General features: G+C 37.8%; 1 protein-coding gene across 3 annotated transcripts; it reads right to left on the reverse strand.

The window, feature by feature from the left end:
- Window positions 1-736: 736 nt before the first annotated feature.
- Window positions 737-19468, reverse strand: LOC107671752 (afadin- and alpha-actinin-binding protein-like). Of its 3 annotated transcripts, none has more exons than XM_016464701.1 (14): window positions 19286-19468; window positions 15954-16111; window positions 14587-14753; window positions 10810-11010; window positions 10153-10263; window positions 8938-9073; window positions 8720-8795; window positions 8447-8627; window positions 6111-6258; window positions 5203-5339; window positions 3693-3863; window positions 3283-3400; window positions 3001-3151; window positions 737-1485 (listed from the first exon to the last, which is right to left on the reverse strand). In XM_016464701.1, exons 2-14 carry the CDS (start codon window positions 15973-15975, stop codon window positions 1458-1460), a joined length of 1647 nt encoding a protein of 548 aa, XP_016320187.1. In that variant the 5' UTR covers window positions 15976-16111; window positions 19286-19468; the 3' UTR covers window positions 737-1457. The 3 variants fall into 3 exon arrangements, with proteins under 3 accessions (XP_016320187.1, XP_016320185.1, XP_016320186.1); XM_016464699.1 differs by having other exon boundaries at window positions 3693-3866; XM_016464700.1 differs by having other exon boundaries at window positions 3693-3866; window positions 19419-19461.
- Between the last annotated feature and the right edge of the window lie 2509 nt (window positions 19469-21977).

The raw sequence follows: 21977 nt of genomic DNA on the forward strand, positions 1-21977 counted from the left end.
ACGTTCCAACCCTAACTGAACACTCTCGAACCAGTTAATCAAGGTCTCAAGACTCACCAGAAACCTTGGGTAAGGTTTAGCTAAATTCTGCAGGACGTTGGCCCTCCAGGAGCAGGATTGGACGCTGCTGCTTTATACATGCAGTACGCAGCTTCCTCCCCACCTTTTAAGTTGAAATGAAGTTTCAGAAGTTGTGACTGAATTTATTACCATATTATGAAATTTCCTAGTCAAACAACTTAGGCTTGGAATACACCACACCATATTTGCCCCGATTTAGAGTCTGGAGGAGTCGATGGTAGAGCCAGTCTTTTAGCTTCAAACTATGATTCCATCTAGACATATTTGATGTTTTGAGACAATTTTAGAATGCATATTGTTTTCATTTGTCATATATCTTTTAGCAATGAGGCACGTGTTGCTCGAGTTTATGTTTGCAACAACTTCTAAGTCTGGTAGTGTGCGATCCTCAGTCAGTACCATTTACAAAGTCAGCAAGGGACTTTTTGTTGGTATTTTATCCATCAATTGTTGACTGGATTTTAAAAAGTAAGCATTGTACATCTGATTGCGATTGGCTCAACTGCTGTGTGGCCTTACATATGTCAGCAGAGAGAAGGGAGTAGGAAGACAAGTAACATGCGTTAAGGAAAAAAATTTTGATTTCATGCCAACTTTAAAAACACAAATCTTTATTTTCAAATCTTTCAAACTTTATTGCATTGATTTTAAAGAAACCGGTCTTCAAATGTAAAAATATGGGTTGTATAAGTAATTCTATCAAAGACATTTTTGATTTTTCAATATAAATATTCAACATTCAAGTGAAAAAAAAAAACGTCTTCCATGTCTTGCATTAAAAAAAAGTGATCAATACATAGTACTTAGCATCACTAAATTATAATAAAAGTACAAAACTATATGCGAGACCTACCCCAAGATACAAGTCTGTATTTGCAACAATACAATAATGGCAAATCAAAATATCAAATTATTTTAGTATTTAAAAGCTACATTACATTTACAGCTCACACAAACATCAGACAATCTGACTTGCAGTATATTTTTTAATTAACCTTATTAAAACTACACAATGCACATTGGCCACTTTACATATTTATGAGATTCAGAGGTGGCAAATGCAAAAATGATTGTCTCTGAGATCAATTTGATCCAGCTAAACACGCCACCATCTGTTTTATTCAACCCTAAATCCCTAAAGGGACAACATAGCAAATCAGATAAGAGGTACAGGAGCAGCTGGTTGGTCACGTTGTGATGGGATGAACGGAAGACTGATTTGTAAAGCTTACAGTTACGATAGCTTGAACAATGGAGTGTCTCTTCTGATCAGTGTAATACTGATGTGCCATCAGACGGGGTTGTTCTCGTCTCTGACCAACGAGATGACACTGCAGTCTGTAGAACAATTACGCAACCGTGACTTTGTCAACATCTCACCACTCGGACATTTCCCCGTGGCCTCTGGAGAGACAGAAAACACATGTCAGCTTCACTAACACAGAAAAAAATATGTGGGTTACACTGTGGCATTCAGATATGCTACTTATTTGCTCAGACAACATATTTCTCCTATACATATATTTCTAGGACCGTCTCCTCATCAGTGACTCTGGTGTAGCTAGATCTGCTCTAATAGCGTGATCAAAGGCAACCACGGGTTAACCTCAAACCACATTCATCCATGCAGTGCCAAAGCACATCTGACATCACGTTCCTCAAGTAACTTGTCATTTAGTGTTGCAACCACAGATGTCAATAAAGAGCAGACTTCCAGAGTGTACATTAGACTAGATTACAGTGCATTAATGCATTTGGTAGACACTCTTATCCAAAGTGCATTCACACACACCACACTAATAACTGTATCAGGATTATAATTCACGACATACAATAAAAATGACCTGAAGAACATTCTCCAGGAAACATTTTATCTATGATTTAATCTGTCCTGCTTTGAATTTGTGAACAGTTATTTCATATTATGAAATTTACATTTTAAACCTTTTTTTTGCACATGATGTATAGCATAGCTAAATTTACATGCATTCAATAAAATACATTAGTTACAAGACATTTTATTTTTTCCAATTAATCTAAGGAAAAATGAGAGAGGAATCATTTGAGTCAAAATAATCATGATTTACAAAATCAGGAACTCATTGAACTCATGTGCCTCGAAATCCTGAGATGTCGAGGAAAACTTTCAGTTTAAGATATCACATAATTTCGCTGTAAAACAAAGCATTGTATAGGTGGAGAGCAGGGTTATTATATTAAAATCAGAAACACAAGATTTTGCACTTGAAATTAAATAAACATGAACTGAAAATAAAATCTAAAAAAAACTTTAATGTGTTTTATTTCAGCTAATTGTCAAGGCAACATTTCTTGTTTTCTTGCAAAAATACTAATGCTGAAACAGAAAATTAATAAAAACTACATAGACTTTTAAATAATAATAATAGTCATAAAATTACAAAAATACAACAAAATTACTAAAACTTGAAATAAGAAAACATTAAAAAAAAAATATGTAAATGTTAATAAAAACTATAATAGCCTCTCAAAAATACTAAAATAACACTGGGGGAGAGATTTTGTATTTTGTCACACATTTGCACACACTGCTTTTTATCACTTAATTGGAAGCACCAATTTCCAATTGTTGTTTATTACATAGGAACTACTGAACGCATTCAGAAGTTTATTTTAAAGTGCAAAGCATGCTAATAAATGTCCCGTTGGGTAATCAAAAGTTCAACTCACACTTGCGATCTTCATACCCACTTTGCAAGTGCTTTGGCTTCAAAAGACTGAATGTAGTGCAGCAGCCTTATGGACTATATTCATGGAGCTTTTAGTGTGTTTGTCCTCATTTTTGGAGTCTGACAACTGTATGAAGGTTTGGAATGATTTAAGGGTAAATGCATGACAGAATTTCCATTGTTGAGAATGATTTGTGGCCCGTGAGAGTACCTGCTCTCTGGGATGAGGTGTAGCGTGCGGTAGAGGTCAGCAGTGGAGGGCATCTTCACCGGAGCAGCTTTAGGTGTGGAGAACACAGAGTAGGACTGGGACTTGGTCACGAGCGGTGGAGTGGACTGCAGTTTGGCCTCGGGTTCTGTACCTAGAGATATGCAAACGTCAACTACAAAGAGTTTCACAAACAGAAATGCGTTGCATTTGAAACAGTAGATCTCCCTCATTCACAGAATCGATCAATTGGTCACCAGTGATGAGGTGTCAGACGTGACTCACTGACTGCTAATGCACTGTGAGGTTCAGACAATGCAGGTCTTTTACGGTCTACAAATGGAGTCATGTTCGAAAACTGGGTCTTCAGCCATGCAGCTCGATCTTCTTCAAACGCTTTTCTCTAAAGAGGCAAGAAACAAACAGAAGTTTAAAAACAGTGTAATGATGCACCAAAATTTCTGCAACCAAAAACGTAGTGTTGAAGTAGCCAAATTCATTGACCATGATTTATTTAGCGTTTTATTTTTTTTTATTTTCCGGATGGTGTGTTTTGATAGTGTCAGTGAATGCAACTTATTTCCATGCCACATAAGAGTTTCTCGAAACCTTTCAAGGAAAGTGTGATTTCTCAATTCATGCCCCCCTTTAATGTTTTGATTGTAATAGAGGTATCTGTATGTATTCAGTAGTACCTCGTGTCCCAGACGAATAGCAGCTTCAGTGAAGTTCTTCCTCTCTCGCTCAAAGTTCCTTTTCTGCTCACTGAAGAGCCTCCACTCCTCTTTGAGCCGCTCTTTCTCCTCCAGCGTGTAGCAGTCGTTCAGCAGAGCCGCCGTCTCCTCATCACACGGTGAGCTCAGCTGCTGCTGCAAACACACACAAGAATTTCAGACCAATTCAAGAGAGTTCAAGGAATAAATCAATCAAATGGAACAATGCATCAATATGTCCTCTAATTGTAGATGTCTTGAGGAGAACACAACGAATTTTATTACCATCACTTAAAAATTGGAAAAACTTATTTCAAACCAATCTTACGTTTACATTACAACATTACTTTTTTAAATAATTTTCTACAAAAAGAAAAATAGCCTAACTAGAATATGGAAATAACTTTTACTGTACTTCTGATCACACTGCAAAAAGTGCTGTTCTTCCTCTGTATCGGTCTTGTTTTCCAGTGCAAATGTCTAAAGATTCTTAAATCAACATGCAAAATTACATGTGATAAAACTTTGATAAAGAAACTTATCAAAATGGAGTGAGTTTATGACAAAAAGGAACAAATATCTGCCAATGGGCCCAGAAGGGAAAACAAGTTACTACACCACTGACGGACTCCTCTTCATTTTGCACTAACAAATTCATCTAAATTTAAGCATGTTTAGATATTTGTATTGAAAAACAAGACAAAAATACAGACAACGAATCTTTTTGCAGTGCATGCAAAATTGAATCGCATGACTATGAATTTAAAACGTTCTGCTCCAATTTAAGACCATTTCAGGCTTTAATTTGTGAAAGGGCAGCTGTAGACTTTTTAAGACCCACAGAAACCCGATTTTAGACAAGTGCAAACACACTATATGTGACCCTGGAGCACAAAAGCAGTGTTAAGTCGCTGGGATATATTTGTAGCAATAGCCAACAATACATTGTATGGGTCAAAATTATAGATTTTTCTTTTATGCCAAAAATCATTAGGATATTACGTAAAGATCATGTTCCATGAAGACATTTTGTAAAGTTCCTACCGTAAATATATCAAAACTTAACTTTTGATTAGTAATATGCATTGCTAGGAACTTCATTTGAACAACTTTAAAGGCGATTTTCTCAATATTTAGATTTTTTTGCACCCTCAGATTCCAGATTTTCAAATAGTTGTATCTCGGCCAAATATTGTCCTATCATAACAAACCATACATCAATGGAATTTCAAAAAATGTACCCTTATTGACTGGTTTTGTGGTCCAGGGTCACATATGATCTAAGTTTTAGCCCAGTTTATGCCTTGGACCAGAGACACCGAATTAGATATATTCATATGCAAAGGATCCATAATATGAGACAATACACTGACAGCCTGTTTGGGTCCACTGACAAAATCTGATACTGGAAGTAATGTTACTGTAAGATGGAGTGGAATGCAGACAAGCTAAGTATGCTGTCCTTCAGTGTTTGGTGTGTACAGACGTTCACCTGTAGAAGCTGCTGCTGCATGTGGATGAACTCTTTACACTGCTGTAAGTCCAGTCTCATCCGCTGCATCTCGTCCTCGTGCTCCTTCCTGGACATCATCTCGTCTCCCTCGCGCTCCTGACACGCCACCAGCGACGCTGCAGCACAACCAGTGACATTCATTACAAAAGACTCGAGAACTTTTTGTCTTAAATTCGACATCACTACGGTTTGCAAGAACAAGAGCAATAATTAACCGAAAAGCAAAGAAGAGCAAAGCGTAACTGTATATTTACTAGGGCCCTATAAAAAATTTTTTCTGGATTCCATTATTTTTTTTTTTCCGTTTACATTTTTTAGGACTCCATTTTAATGGTTTAATTAAATTTGAATAATCGATCAAATTAAATAGTTTTTTTTCTATGCTTTCTACATTCTGTGTGGTGTAATCAAATGACGGCGTAAAACATTAACAACTGAATTAATCTTTTAATCAAATGAAAATTAAATGTTATATAACGTCAATATCAAAACTATTAAAAAAGCATGGCTGAAGTTTGTTTTTAACAAAGTGCCTGAGCAATAGAATGAGAATGTTTGTATCATTTGACAATGGATTCTTTTCTCAACTCTCCTCACAATGCTGCTGATTTTTCTCAATATCTTGTATTGAAAACAGCAGTGCCAAGTATTTTGTCTACGGGGGCAATCGGTTCATTTTAATCTGACTTGGGCTCAAACATACATATATTTATAAATAAAGAGGTAATAACCTTGAAATGACGTGTTTGTGACAGACAGAAAATGAAGAATGATCATTTCTACAAATGTTGAAAGTTTTTTGATGCTCACTTCATAAGCTCACCGCCAAAGATCTGAAAATGCATTTCGTGAGCCCTTTAAGAATCAAAGCAAGTCATCCGTTGTACCTTGGCTGTCGAGTCTCTCCACGTGGCTCTTGAGCTTCCTCCACTGCAGGCGGATGCTTTTGGTGAGCTGCTCGCGGGCCCGTTCACACGACTGCTCCAGACTCTCTCTGCTGCAGTCACCAGTCTCCTCCTCACCCTCAGAGCCAGCCTGATGATGCAGGGATAGTTCACCCCAGAACTCAAATACTGTCGATTACTCGCCCTCATGTCATTACAAACCCACAAGACTTTGATGCATCTTTAAAACAAATGAAGACACTTCTAATGAAACCGGAGAGATTTCCATTCCACCGCAAACAAAACATTCATAAAGAGACTGCAGAAGTGATCCAAATGAATCGAGCGGTTTAATCCAAGGCCTCTGAAGAGACACATTTACTTCATTTGATGAACAGATTTAAATTTTTTATATAAATACGAACAATGTGTGACCCTGGAGCACAAAAGCAGTCTTAAGTCGCTGGGGTATATTTGTAGCAATAGCCAAAAATACATTATATGGGTCAAAATTATTGATTTCGTTTTATGCCAGAAATTATTAGGATATTAAGTAAAGATCATGTTCCATGAAGATATTTTGTAAATTTCCTACTGTAAATATATTAAAACTTAATTTTTAGATTAGTAATATGCATTGCTAAGAACTTCATTTGGACAACTTTAAAGATGATTTTCTCAATATTTAGATTTTTTTGCACCCTCAGAGTCCAGATTTTCAAATAGTTGCATCTCTGCCAAATATTGTCCTATACTAACAGCCCAGCCCAAAGCCTTCATCGTCCGCTGGTCCTGCCCAGCTTAAAGACTTCATCACTGCTGGTTCTGCTCAGCTCAATGCCTTCATAGCCGCTGGTCCTGCCTAGCTTAAAAACTTAATCGCTGTGTATAATACACCAACCCTGCCTTCCTCTCCCACCTCCTCTGCACAGGCTAGTCAGACCCTCGGCCCGCCTTCGCTAGTGTCCTTCAGTCCCTGTGCTTTTCTATTGGCTCTTACCTGTGCGGATCCGCCGTGGACTACTAGTTCTTCCGCTCAGCCAAGGTGTGTCAACTCCTAAAAATTGACCCTTATGACTGGTTTTGTGGTCCAGGGTCACATACGTGTTCAATACATACACACAGAGCACAAATATGGTAAACAGAAGCTTAACTCTATGTTTGAAATCTGAGCCTAAATTAAATCTGTTCATCATATAAAGTAAAGGAATTTCTTTAGAAGACTGCTTGATTCATTTGGATTACTTCTACAATCTCTTTATGAACGTTTTGCTTTGGTGGAATGGATTTTCAGTGGAGAGACAGAAACCTCTCAAGTTTGATGCAAATGTCTTAATTTGTTTCTTGAAGATGAACAAATGTTGTATGGGTTTGGAACGACATGATGTCGAGAACACTATTTCCCCACCAATAAATAAATATAAAAAAAATACTCTACTGGCAAAATTTTACAAAGACATTTTCTGCATTGTCTAATGCGCAAAAGTAGTCTAAAAATGTCTAATTAGCCGAAAAGGAAAATTGTTTCAGAGGTGGAGAAAGACAAAAGTTTGGAAACATTATGATTATGAAGTCTCTTCTGCACACAAAGGCTGCATTTGTTTGATCAGAAATACAGTAAAGAGAGTAATATTGTGTGATATTATTATAAGTGTTTTCTATTTGAATATATGTGAAAATGTAATTTACTCCTGTGATGCAAAGCTGAATTTTCAACATCGAGTTCAAAAGAACGGAATTGATTTGAAATAGAATCTTTTGTAACATTAAATATGTTTTTACCGTCACTTTTGATCAATTTAATGCATATGTGCTGAATAAAAGCATTAATTTCTATTAAAAACACTCGCACACACAAACATTTGAATGGTAGTATGTCATGGTTTCTGCATAAATATTAAAAGCAGCACAACTGTTTTCAAAATTGATAATAATCAGAAATGTTTCTTGAGCAGCAAATCAGCATATTAGAATGATTTCTGAAGATCATGTGACACTGAAGACTGGAGTAATGATGCTGAAAATACAGCTGCACATCACAGAAATAAATTACGTTTTACTATACGTATATTCACATAGAAAACAGTTATTTTAAATTGTAATAATGTTTGACAATATTAGTGTATGTACTGTGTTTTTGAGCACATAAATGCAGCCTTGGTGAGCAAAAGAGACTTCATTAAAAACATAAAAAAATTGCAATGTTTCCAAACATTTGACAAGTACTGTACATTAACACAGGGTGCCTTTTGTTCAACTGACACTGTATTGCATCAAACAATTTACAACTTTTAACAACACATCACTGTTCAAAAAGAGTACGTGAGCAGACTTCAGACCTGCTCGAGGCTATCATCTGCTGGCTCTGGTTGGACGCAGGGTTTCTTTGGGCTCAGAATGGCGATCATGTCTTTCTTCATGTGCTGCAACACTTTTTTAAGCTCCGAGTTCTCCATCATCAGAGATCTCTGCCGCGTCTCATAATCACTCAGCAGAGCCCTGTACATCTCGCCCTCATGTCTGACAACACAAGAGCAACTGTTTTACTGCACTGTGTTTCACTGGGAGAAATAAGAATCATGCCAAAGCCCCACATGAGCACTGGAGGTTACCTGGCCTCCATCTTGCCCGTCTTCCAAAGGCCTCTCTTGCCATCTGACCTTCCCACATAGTTTGATATTTCAATGGCTGAACACACGAAAACAGAGAAGACAGGAAGACTGTAACCTTGGATAGACTGTTCAAATCATTCTGCATAACACAAATTGTTTATTTTGTTTAATTAAATAGTGAAACAGATATATTTCTGTTCTCCTAAAACAGCGCTCACAGAGTTTCTTGTCTCTCTTGTCCACGAGCAGCTGGTTGAGACGCTCCTTCAGTTTGGTGCACTCTCTCTCTTTACGCTTCGTGTCGTGGTTGTACTGCGAGGCACGGCTAGAGATGATGCTCTGCAGTTTCTGTACCTGCATCATGGTAATTACACAGTAGTGAGGGTGCTGTATGATTATTATGCAGGGTATATATACACAGTACATTATACTGAACATTACATTAACAGTATACTGAAGTCTTAAAAAATATACTTAACATTGAGGGGGGACAAAGGTTTTCAAATGAATAAATGAACAAACCAAACAAGAGATCACCAAAGAACTTGCTTTACAAAATAAACTACTCTGAATATCTATGTGGTCGGATTTGTGCATCTCAAACATGTATTTTAAACACTTGTGATCACTGCGTCCAATAATGATTACGTGTTAAAGGGATAGTTGACCCCTCCAAAACATTTTTTTGCTGTTAATTTACTCACTCTCAGGCCATCCAAAATGTAGATGACTCTTTTTCGTCAGTATAACAGTAAGAAAATGTATAGCTGAATCCGTGCTCCTTGGTGATTCAGAAAAAGCAAGTCAAGGGCTGCCGTCACTTTGAGAATAAAAAAAAAAAGCCTATTATACATAAAATGTAAGACTCTGGAATGTTTACCTGAGGCTCTGGATTACAGGTAATAATGCTGTAAATAATGTTCAGTTTCTTGCACAGACTGATCGTTTCGCTTCATACGACCTCAATATATCTGCAGGAGTCACAGGTATTAATTTTGTGCTGTCTGATATGTTTTTTTGACTCTTAAAATGACGGTAGGACCACGGTTTCGGCTAAAAATCTTTACTGCTCTACTGAAAAAGAAAAAAAAGTCACCTACTTCTTGGAAGGCCTGAGGGTGAGTAAATTAACAGCAAATTTTCATGTTTGGGTGAACCGTCCCTTTAAGTGAGTGGCGAGTAGGGGGTGCTGTATGGGACACATTTAGGACAGACAGTGCTTCCACTGTGACACAGGGCTCATTTTAGGTCAGCCAGGTTACATATAGGCACATATGGTGGGAAATACATTGCTATTTTGCATTTTACATTTCAAACTTAGTGTCTGTGAAACAAAATTGTAGTTTAGTTGAAAGAAAATGCTGGACCAAGTACACTAGCAAATATACGGCAACATGATGAGGTGCAGCTGTCATGAACGGAGTTTCTCTTACTTCCTCTTTCTCAGACTTGAGGCAGTTGTGTAAGGTTTTGATCTTCAGCTGTAGCTGTCGCTCACCCTCATGCAGGCCTGAGTTCTCTCTCCTGGTGTGCTCCAGCTGATCCTGAGACAATTACACAATAGCAGAAGAAATGTAGAGTATCCTGGCTGCTCGCGTTTAAGGATTGTGTAGGATTTTACATTACTAACAACAGTTTTCTCTTATTTCACTATTAAATATTTAAACTCAGCACCACAAAATAGATTAGCAAATGTTTACATGTAACGTGTTCCTGGTCAAAAAAAAAAAAAAAGATAAATAAAAAATAAATAATTCTATCAACAAACTATTAAAAGGTTAAACTCCAGCCTGCAACTGAAACTGTCACAAATGTGTATATTTTTGTAACATTTTCTACCATTTATAATTAAGTCACCATAAACAAGACATCAAAACCATGTTTGTGAAATCTGGTTAAAAGGCATAAAAAAAATAAATAAATAAAAAATAAATTCAAAGATAATCAAAATCATAACAAAAAAAACTAAATCATATTCACTACAGAAACCTTCAATCTGAATAATTTCCATCACTTTCCCAGTCCTGGAAATGACAAATCCCATTTTTTTTTTTTCGTTTTTGTCTGGAGTAATGTTGAAAGCGGAGTACTTTGAGTCTACAGTTGCTGTGCTGCAGATGCTCGAGGTCACTGCCGTTCATCAGCTGCTGCGTCTCCAGCTCATGTAGGGCTCGCTGAGCTCTCCTCTGCAGCTGCAGTACTTCATAGAGCAGGTTCAAAACCGGCACAGTGCTCAGATTGCCTGATTTAGACTCTAAACTCACTCCAGTCAAGCCCAGCGAACACACCTCCTGAGGAGAACCAAGAGAAACATCTCATTACAAACAACTTATGCAATTATGTTTTGTGTTAGATATTTATATATACAGTATTTTTTTAATAATAAAGTAACTTAATGTGCATGATTTAACAGTGTTTTCATCGAAGAGTTAACAGTATGTCTCGGGAGCAGTCAAGACAACAACTTTAATTTTGGTTAAATTAACATTAAATGCAAACTGGCATGCTTATAAACAGTGCTGGGTTAATGCATTAAATGTACTGCGAGTTACGTAGATTACTTTTTTCTAAGTAACTAGTAAAGTAACGCATTACTTTTTAATTTACAAGGAAATATCTGAGTAACTTTTTCAAATAAGCAATACCAGTTACTTTGTTTTCCCTTTTTTCCCCCCATGTTGAGAGAAATCAGCAGTGCAGAGACGTTGTGTGCGCTCTGTGAACATGATGATACTGTAGTTCTAGACTAAATGTGAACATGCATTTACTCGCACAAAAACAGACTCAGTATTCCTCGAAATGAATAAAAACAGTGAAATGCAAACTCAGAATATGATGCAAACCTGCATTTCACTTTTGGTGTGAAAGGGCTTTCACATTTGCCAAAAATAGAACTTTTTTTATATTAAAAACAAACAAGCAAGCCCATCCCAAAAGTAACGCAAAAGTAACGTAACACATTACTTTCCATAAAAAGTAACTAAAGCAATTAGTTACTTTTTTAGGGAGTAATGCAATATTGTTATGCATTACTTTTAAAAGTAACTTTCCCCAACACTGCTAGTAAAAAGCCAGAGAACTTGCATTGTCCAGTCTGGACCCCTATAACGGTCATATTTTGAGTTAGATAAATTACTTGTGTCGGCAGTGTGAAGTAGACACACCCATCTTAGCCATTTTTATATATCATGGCAAACCATGTCATTTTAGGTCAAAGTATTGGCTGCGAGTCGATGATCTCTGATGTTTGGGAATCACAATATGGCCGCTCAAAAACCTCTAGTGGTTTTACCTCCTGCTGGCAGTTTATAATTCTATGAGCAGTCCATTATGAAAATAGATCAGTGGTTTATATTCCTTGTACCTTTTTACTAGTGCATTAATATCCATCTAAACAAGATGGAAACATCTTGGGTTATGCATGTAACCCTGGTTTCCTGATTATGTAATGAGACGCTGTGTCATTGGCTGACACAATGGGAACACCTTCCAGGAGTTACTATAGAGTAATACATCAGAGTGTCTGCCAGTTTATGAGCCTGTGAAAACATATGCACAGACTGACAGAGAAATATGACACCTGTTCAAACAGATAAAACCTGGGAACCAAGAGTGAAGTCAACATCCAGATTAAAAGATCCCATAAAAGTATGCAGAGAGGCCCAACCTGCCACCTCAAATGTATTCTAAAGTTGCACCCTTAGATAAAGCCTGAGAAGCAGCAACACCTCTAGTAGAGTGAGCTTGAACGCCGAGAGGTGAAGATAACCCACGCACATCATAAGCAAGTTGCATCTTTCACCCAATGCAACATCCGTTGTTTCATAGTGGCAAAACCCTTGCTGCAGCCACCAAAACACACAAACAGCTGATCAGATTTACACCACTGGCTCATGCAGTCAACGTTAATCACCCTCACAGGACAAAGCATATGCGGTCTCTCATTCTTCTGCGACTCAAAGAATGGAGGAGAAAATGACTGCAACAACATCAGACCATTGCTCTAAAGATGCAAAGCCCTCCCTCAGTGTCCAAAGGTCTAAAAAGGAATGGGGCATAAATGCATTCCCCCTAGCCGTTTTATGTAACAGACCACTGATGTTGTCCATCCTGTTGACCACATGACAATCTCTAAAGTCTGGATGGAAATGTCTAAAACACTAAAATAAAACACCATCACCTCCTTGCAGTGACAGACTTTGCCCAAAGGCGCAAACCGCCGTCCTTTTTCAGCACTAGATAATACTGGATGTAGAAACCAGACTCCCCCTTGGGAGGAAGCATTTTATCTACAGCTCCTTTCCTCTAACAGGGAGTGTATTTTCCGCCATAAAATCTGAGCTTCTGTGGGGAGCAATGAGGGGGGTAGTGCCAAAATTGGATAGCGCACCTCTTTTATATGGTTTGCAGAACCCAACAAGAGACATTCTGCAGATGTTGTCATTCTGCCAAATGAACAGAGAGGCATCAGGCATTTTACGACTGAAGCCTGAGAAAGAGAGTCACTAAGGCTCATGTGAGGGCAATGTAATCGTCAGATCGAAGAAAGCCTTCTAGGTCTCCAGTCAGTGCATGAGATAACATCCTGTGCCTCCATCTGTTGCAAGCCTTCCCAAATGGGACCTTTTAGTGGCTGAGCAGCAGTTAAAACCCGTCCCAGAATGGAAGAGCGTATGGCCAGACACAATATAATGGGTTCAGCATGCACCATAGGGGCAACGCTTCTTAAAAGCACAACAACAAAAAAATGCACAATATGCAATCTTCCAGCCTAAGGTCAAGTCATTACTTACATTAATGGCAATTTGTGACACATATAAAGTAATTTCATGGAAAACGTGTGAGTGGTGCTCTGTGGCACGGCAGGATTTTGAACAGCCTCATGAGTTGCAGCTGCGCGCCGCGGAGAGCGAGTAGTGCCACCGGAGTGCATACACTCATAGAAAACAATGTGTCTGAATTTACATTTAATCTATCATGATACGTGTCACAACATTAAAAAGCTGAAGTTAAGCCAAAGAGGGACACATTTCCTGAATACTTGTTGGAAAGAGCGCTGCTCTGATTATTGCCCAACTCCTCAAGAGTCCCAATACGGCAGTAGAAAGACATCTCATCCAGATATTCCTCACATGCAACCAGATAAATACACAGCACTTGGTCTGGTTAGAGCAAGAGAAATAGGGGGAAAAAAATCCACTTAACATCTGATCCCCAGGACCCAGGCTCATTAACCGGAACCAGAATGGATGGCCGATTTTCCTCCTTTACTCAAAGGTGAGCCTTGAGCGAAGGACTTCATTGTAAAGTTATTGCAGAGCGAGATCTTCAAAGAGCCATTAAGTGTGGCTTGAGAATGACAAAGACCCAAACTCTTAACGCACTTCTCCTGTGTGTCCTTACTCGTGATGAAAAAAGGGCAAGGAGATATACAAAGACAGCAATCAGCCAATGAATCCACACCATTCTATACAGGCATCAGACAATCGTCACACCTGGAGGGTGTTCCTATAGGTTCACTCGAAGACGGGAACATTACTCTAAATAATCTTAAGAGCTGTGCCTTAAAGGCACAAGTACATCTGCCCTGTCCCTCAAATTTGTCCAATAGGGTTGAAGCACCACATGCGCTGTTCGTTTGAAGTTACATGTGCAGGAACACAAGAAATGGAGCCTTGTGGGGACAAAGTAAACACTGTAATAACAGCACTCTTTGCTTTGCGTTTAATGCAAGTAGTTAAACATAAACCAAAGTCCATTTAATTCCTTACACTACCCATGCCATTTCTTTATTTTTCTATCACCAATCCCAATCATCAGACGAAAGATAATCAGAATAATACTTTCAAACTGCCCTTGTAATGTACCTGATTGATATACGCGATGCACTGCGATATATTCTCTTCGGTGCAGAACGCACTTAACACGCTGTAGGAGGTTTTGGGCAGAGCCATGGTGGAATGCAGCGAATGGTGAGAGTTTTGCCTGGAGGGAGACATGCTGATCCCAGAAATACTGGAAAGCTCTTTGGTGTCTGTACAGAAGACAAAAGAAAAGGCAGAGCCCATTATTAAAGCCTGTCGAAACCAGACATGTCCAACATGGTGCCGCATAAGTGCAAAAGAGCTAACCTGGGAGAGTTTCAGTTGAGGAAAAGCATTAAAATAATAATAATAAATAAATATTTTTGAATAAAACACTACTATATACATTTATATATTTGACAATGAGTTATATGAAAATGGTCAGAAGTTTTTAAGAGCATTTCAAGACGGTCTAATGATGATCTGTGTGAAATTTGGGAAAGATGAGACAATGGTCTTTTAGACATGATAATCTAGATGATCTAGAAATTATGAAGAAATACCATGCTGGTTTTGACTATGCATTCAAATTTGCACGAGTTCAGGAAAAAGAAAAAAAAACAAAAAAAAAAAACAAAAAAAAATGTTGTTTCTAGGCCTCAAAAGTTACTAGCCTCGACGTGAGAGTGCAAATTTGACCTGTTGGTGGTGCTAGAGGGATTGAGATAGAGATATCAAATTTGCTATGGTAATAGTTCAGATTGTCCTCTATCTGTGTGCCACATTTCATAACTTTCCCCAAGTATGGTCCGGTCCTTTGGGCTGCGATAAGAGTCAAAAGTGGAGGAGGACAAGGACAAGATAGAGACTGTACTTCGGTGAATTGGCCCCTAATTAAAATAATAGTTCACTAAACAAAAACTGTCATTATATACTCAACCTCATGTTGTTCCCCAGTACGTATGCTATTATGTCTCCTAAGTTTTTTTTTTCATTTTTGAACAATCTTTACAAAGCTTTTTTTCCCTATACAACAACAACTAATACACGTTTGTTAAGTTTTGCAGATATGGTCACTACAATCTGACTGTTTTATGGAAAACAGCTGCATGAAGATTCTTCAAAAATTATTCTTTTGAGTTCCATAGGAAAAGAGTAACAGCATACAGGTTTGGAAAGACATGAGGATGAAAAAAATTGACAATTTACTTTTTGGGGGTAAACTATTCCTTCCAAAACATTACAGAACAAAAACGAGGACAGAGAGAAACATTATTTAACACTGTAAAATATTAAATGAAAGCAAACACTACATTCAATATAATGCAACATTTCACAGATTAATTACAAACCATGCTTAAATTAGCTCAGTCTCTTAACAAGATCAAGCCAAGAGTCCCAGACACAATGTTCCCATGTTTGCTGCTCACCGAGAGATGGATCTGGCATCATTGCAGGAGTCCACCGATATCCCAAGTCAACCTTCAGCTCGGATTGGATTCTCCAGCGTCCTGCTCATCCAAATGAGATGCAAGGCTGGACACAAGCGGCTGAGCCAGAGAGAGAGGCTAGCACTCGGCCATCACGCCTGAAACAGAATAGAGGGCACACTGGATTACACAGCAGAAGGCCTGTGAAACCGGATTACACAGCCATGGAATACCGCTGCAGGATTACCAGAAGCAGCGGGTGACGGAGGGGGTGGAGAGATCGTGCAGAGCAAGAAAAGCATCAAGCACAGGAGGACTGACGTGTCATACAAGTGCATTTTCCCCCCAAACCAGTGCAAATCCCGCCCCACAGCCGATTTCATTGGTTAAGTCATTCACACTTGTCAAGAAAAGGTAAGACTTCAAAGTTTCCGTTAAGAGTTCAGAAAAAAACATGGGATTCCACTGTTTGCATTCTTATAATGTATATTTAAATGACTGTGTATACACCTGGCCTTTTTCTAATAAGTTAAAGGGTTAGTTCACCCAAAAATGAAAATTAGGCTGCGTTTTACTCACCCCCGAGGCATCCTAGGTGTATATGACTTTCTTCTTTCAGACGAATCCAGTCGGAGTTATATTAAAAATTGTCTTTGATCTTTCAAGCTGTTTAATGCCACTCAGCGGGTGTTGCATGCATCAGTCCAAAAGAAGTTAAATAAAAATCGCCCATCCATAAAAAAAATGTCTCACACGGCTCCGGGGGGTGAACAAAGGCCTCCAGTAGTGAATCGATGCGTTTTAGTAAGAACAATATCCATATCCAAAACGTAATAATCACTTTAATGTAGCTTGCGCTCACTGTTGTACACGGAAGCAGTTCCGGGCGGATGACATATGAGGTCGGCTTTGCGCATGCGCCGCTTTGGCGCAAGCTACATTAAAGTGATTATTACGTTTTGAATATGGATACTTTTCTTACAAAAACGCATCGATTCGCTACAGGAGGCCTTTGTTCATCCCCCGGAGCCGTGTGAGACACTGTTTTTTATGGATGGGCGCTTTTTATTTAAGTTCTTTTGGACTGAAGCAATGCAACAGCCACTGAGTGGCATTAAACAGCTTGAAAGATCAAAGACAATTTTGACTGGATTCGTCTGAAAGAAGAAAGTCATATACACCTAGGATGCCTCGGGGGTGAGTAAAACGCAAGTTAAACAACAAAAGACAAGGAAATCACTCACTTCTCTTGACTGAATAGCTTTTGTGACTTCATCAAGGATTGGTCTTTAATTTATACAGTGAAATATGCACTGTTATTTTACATTTGTTTACTTGTAAATTTCTGTGCCTGTTTCAGGGTGATGCTGGTTACTGCATGATGATTGAAATCGTGAAATGCCTTGCAATGAACTAAATAAACTGCAAAAAGGTTGTTTTCATATTACATTTGTTTACTTTTAAATTTCTGTGCCCATGAAAATTACTGTTAAACACCTGAAAAACACAGTTTATTTATTTGTATCTTTGCTCTATTGTATTTACAGTATTTGTGCTGTTGCATTTAGTTTGATTATTTGTTATTTTCTTTATTTTTTTTTACCATAGTCCTTTTTTCCCTTAACATAGCACATACCGAACTGAACCGTGAGCAATCTGTACACCTATGTTAAGTATGTGGTTTCAGTGACCCATTTTTTCTTTGCTTTTGGTTTTATATGCGGTTTGTTCTGGCATATGGGTGTGTGAATTAATACGTTAATTAATCCTCTATGCACCGCTTCTTTTCATTATGTTTTCAACTGTACTTTGCTTTCAGTAAATGTCAGGGTATTAAAGCGAAAAACAACACTGCTTTCTGTAGTCAAGGTCGGGAGGTAGAGAACGGTTTTATCAAGAAGATACTAGCGTGAGAGTAGAGCGGTAACGTTAGGTATTGAGATTTTAATCACCGGTTTTTATCACAAGGTTTTTATTTATAAAGCTCTAAAAATCAGTTTTAGTGCATTTCCTGCAAATATGGAAAAAATAAATGGTCTCAATTAAATATGTGCAGTGTCACATGGTTCGTGCAAATTGTCACATGACCTAATTTTCATTTTTGGGTGAACTAACCCTTTAAGTTCATTATTATTAAAAAAGCATTTCTGACTATCTAGGGGTGTAACGATATTCAGACCGAACCGAAAAACCGCGATACACCACCCATGATACGTATCGTGGTATGTCAACATGCCCGTCATTGTGAGTGTCCTTGCAAACAGCGTTGGTCATGTCTGAAGTGAATGGAAACAGTGGAGAAAGACGTATCGGAGTACTAGATCTGTGAATGATGTCTTAAAGGAACAGCAGTCTATTCCTGCTGTCTGTGTTTTTATCGTGCAAATTGTCACATGACCAGAGCAGGCTAGTAAAGTATGTGAATATAAAGACATCACAAATATTTTTGTAATCTTTAAGGTGTCTCGTATTAATATGAATTCACAATTATTCAGTTTTGTTGAGTGTGGTCACAGAATGAGTAAACACGTTGATGGTCACAATAGTGACCGGTGGGATAATAATACAGTGCATTTAGGTTTACATATACATCCAATTACAGTTGTTAGTGAAGGTTGCACTAAAATGTTGCAATGACAAAATATTGTACTAAATTAAAAGTTAAAATGTTACGAATAAGTTACAATATTGATGTTGTAACACTGGTAGCACTAATATAAAAATATTGTGATATATATTTTTATGAACAATTTTATGTTACAATAAAGTAACAATTTTGAAATACGTTGATGGTTGTATATATATTTTTTTGTGTGTCTTTTATCTCAGTAGTATTACTATCAGTGTTGTATAAGGGGTTTTATGCACAATAATAACCCTAGAATGTGATCAAACGGGTTAAAATAGCTGGGCTGACTGCAGACCGACCATAAAACACAATTTTTCACACACTTAAAAAAATATATATATAATTATTGATTATTTCAAAGGGTTACGAATGACACACGACATTTGGATATTTTCCATGTCTCGAAAAATGTGGGATTAAACGGGTTAAGTCCATGTCAGCAGCTGGAGCGGTTCTCATTCTTCTGCTTTCACAAGAGCTCTCGTTTGTGCAACATTAACTTGTATAACATTATTCATACAGCACAATTAAAACACCGTGACCAAAGTACTTCACAGGTAAGACGCCTCTGCAGAGCATTAGCGATGATGCTTGAAAAAGGATTCGAACACGTCTCTGCAGGCAGCGCACGGCATTAGAGACACGACCGGAGTTTCAACTTCAGCACAGCGGCTAATAAACACAGTCACACTGGTGCACTTACATCAGACGCGGCGCCACGGATCCGAACGCAGGCAGATCAGCATATGCTCGTGGATTAGACTGATTATTAGGTCTTTCAGACTGATCCGTGTTTAGAGAGAGAGAGAGAGAGATGCCGTGCGCGTATCATGCACCTGCCCTGAAGCGCAGGAGACGATCGGATGATTTAAAGTGCACCTCAGTTCTTCAAAATAAACAAACACGACTCTCATTGGCCAGCCTGTTGCCAAGCAACCAGCAACTCGCCGTGTGATTGGCTGGATCGTCCTTCCTACCTGTACAACACGCAACAGGTGTTCAGCGTCACTCTACCTGCATGAAATATTTAAAGCAATTTGACTGATTTCTCAATTTACTTGAATTTTGTAACATTTGTTTATGATGTTATATCTGTTTAACCTATATTCACTCGTATTTTATTAATGCATTTATTTGCTTCAAGTATTTCTTCTTTAAGGTCGAAAAATGGAATATTAAAAAAATATGCAACTAAATAAATAAATAAATAAACACAAATATAATAATAAGTCAAAATAATCCCTCTCTCTAAAATTATATTAATTCCTAATTGTATTAATCACTTTGCTCTTAAGTATTTAACGTTGTGTCCTTAATACTACTGTGTAACCATGGCCTATAACATACCATGTTTTACAGCACGTGACTGGTTATCTCATGTTTTCATGTGTGCACACCATAGTCTGTAAAAAAACATTGTACTGTGTTAAATGGATGCGAATGTGGTGATGAGAAAACACATGCATATGACATGTTAATAACATTAGCTATTCCTAGTGAAGCTGCCAAATGAATGGAGGCAGAGACTGAAAACACCTGAAGCTCTGCCTGCTTCAGAGTGACCGGCTGCACTTCATGGCCCTGTTTTTGTGTTTTTCCTTTCATTTGTTTCAGGATGGAGAGCTGTTGTTTGTTTTGTGGACGAAGTTTGAATTCTGTTCGATTTGGACTGCTGATTCCATGTCATTTTTTGATCGGTATGCTGAACTTTTTTTGTGTGTCTTTGGCTTTTCTTTATTCATGGGACGTAGTTTGTGTAAATGACTTGTTCAAACATATCAAGCTATGTTGTAATGGCTTTTCCTACACTGTAAAATAAATCCATAGAAATAGGGCACAATGTATATGAAGTAATTTTCCGTATTGATATTTTACAGGTGTTTTACCTGTATTTTCATTGCGTTGTGTTTTAGGGTTAATGGAAATGTCCGTAAAATTAATGGATATGTAATGTCATGGCCGGACAATTACCAGTACCTCTTTGTTTGTTGTTTGTTTTAAAGTGCATTTGCAGTAATGCTTTTCCTCATTGGGAATTTGTATGCATAGTGACATCAATTGTATTATTGCAGGGATTTATTGTTTTTTAAAATATGATATAACTCATTTGGCTTATGATATATACAAGGCTGGGATGCCGTTATATGGATTAAATATATAATAAGGATACATTTATGTCCCACCTTACATTTTATTTTTTGCTCGATAGCTCAAAAGTCTTTTCTGTAACATGCTGACTTTAATGTCTTAAGTTTATGACTGTATTCCTGTAAAATTACAACTTTATTCTCAAACAGTACTATTTTATTCTCATGTACATAAACATGAATAGAATAGAATAGAATAGAATAGAATAGAATAGAATAGAGCAGTGCATTTATGAACTTTCTGAGGAATTGTAGAGCTACACTTAAAGGGATAGTTCAACCAGAAATGAAATTTTGCTGTTAATTTACTGTAGATAATGTACAGTTTCTTGCACAAGTTGATCGTTTCACTTCAACCTCAATATATCATCAGGTGCCATGGGTGTTGATTTGATTAATTAAACTTTTTTTATTTTATTTTAATTAATTTAATTAAATGAATCACCAAGGAGTACGGTTTCAGCTAAACATCTTCTTTAATGTTCTACTGAAGAGAAAAAGGTCTACATCTTGGATGGCCTGAGAGTGAGTAAATTATTTGGGTGAACTGTCCCTTTAATGGGACGGCTACATCCAGGAGGCTTACAAACTGCAAGAGAATGCCATTGTAGACTGAGCGTGTGCAGACAGGAGCAGATCACCACACCATCAAACAGAAGGATGAGCTGATAGTGAAGGTCTGCTGGAACAAACACAGCAAAACAGACTTCCAGACATTGTCTCACATACCAGTAGTTAGTTGTGCATGGACAGCACATGTAAGTCAGTGACTAGAAATGTATTCAGCATCCTCATTTTTATTTGTTAAGAGTCAGACATTGCATAACTGATGATATGAACAAGTTTGGTAGGGTGGTGTACTGCCCCCTGCTGGATGGTATGTACAGTACAGGACACACTGATCTGAGGAGTTTAAAAAAAAAATTGTATTAACAATATCAGAAAGAAACATAAACATTAGAACAAGAACATAAACATATGGGGGATTGCTTATTGATGACTATGATGACTGCTGATTTTGTAGAGAGGGAATTTTTGTGTTCTTTGTGTGTGTGTGTGTGTGTGGGTGTGGGTATGTGTGTGTGTGGGTGTGTGTGTGTGTGTGTGTGTGTGTGTGTGTGGGTATGTGTTTGTGTTCTATTTTTGGTCCTGTACTACAACTTACTTGAGCCCGAAACATTCCAGTCCTTGCAGACTTTTATCTGAACATCACTGCTTATAGAGATACCTTGATTTGTCCACTTTGTG

This window comes from Sinocyclocheilus anshuiensis, unplaced genomic scaffold (genome assembly GCF_001515605.1).
Source record: "Sinocyclocheilus anshuiensis isolate Anshui unplaced genomic scaffold, SAMN03320099.WGS_v1.1 scaffold524, whole genome shotgun sequence".
NCBI classification, from domain to species: domain Eukaryota; kingdom Metazoa; phylum Chordata; class Actinopteri; order Cypriniformes; family Cyprinidae; genus Sinocyclocheilus; species Sinocyclocheilus anshuiensis.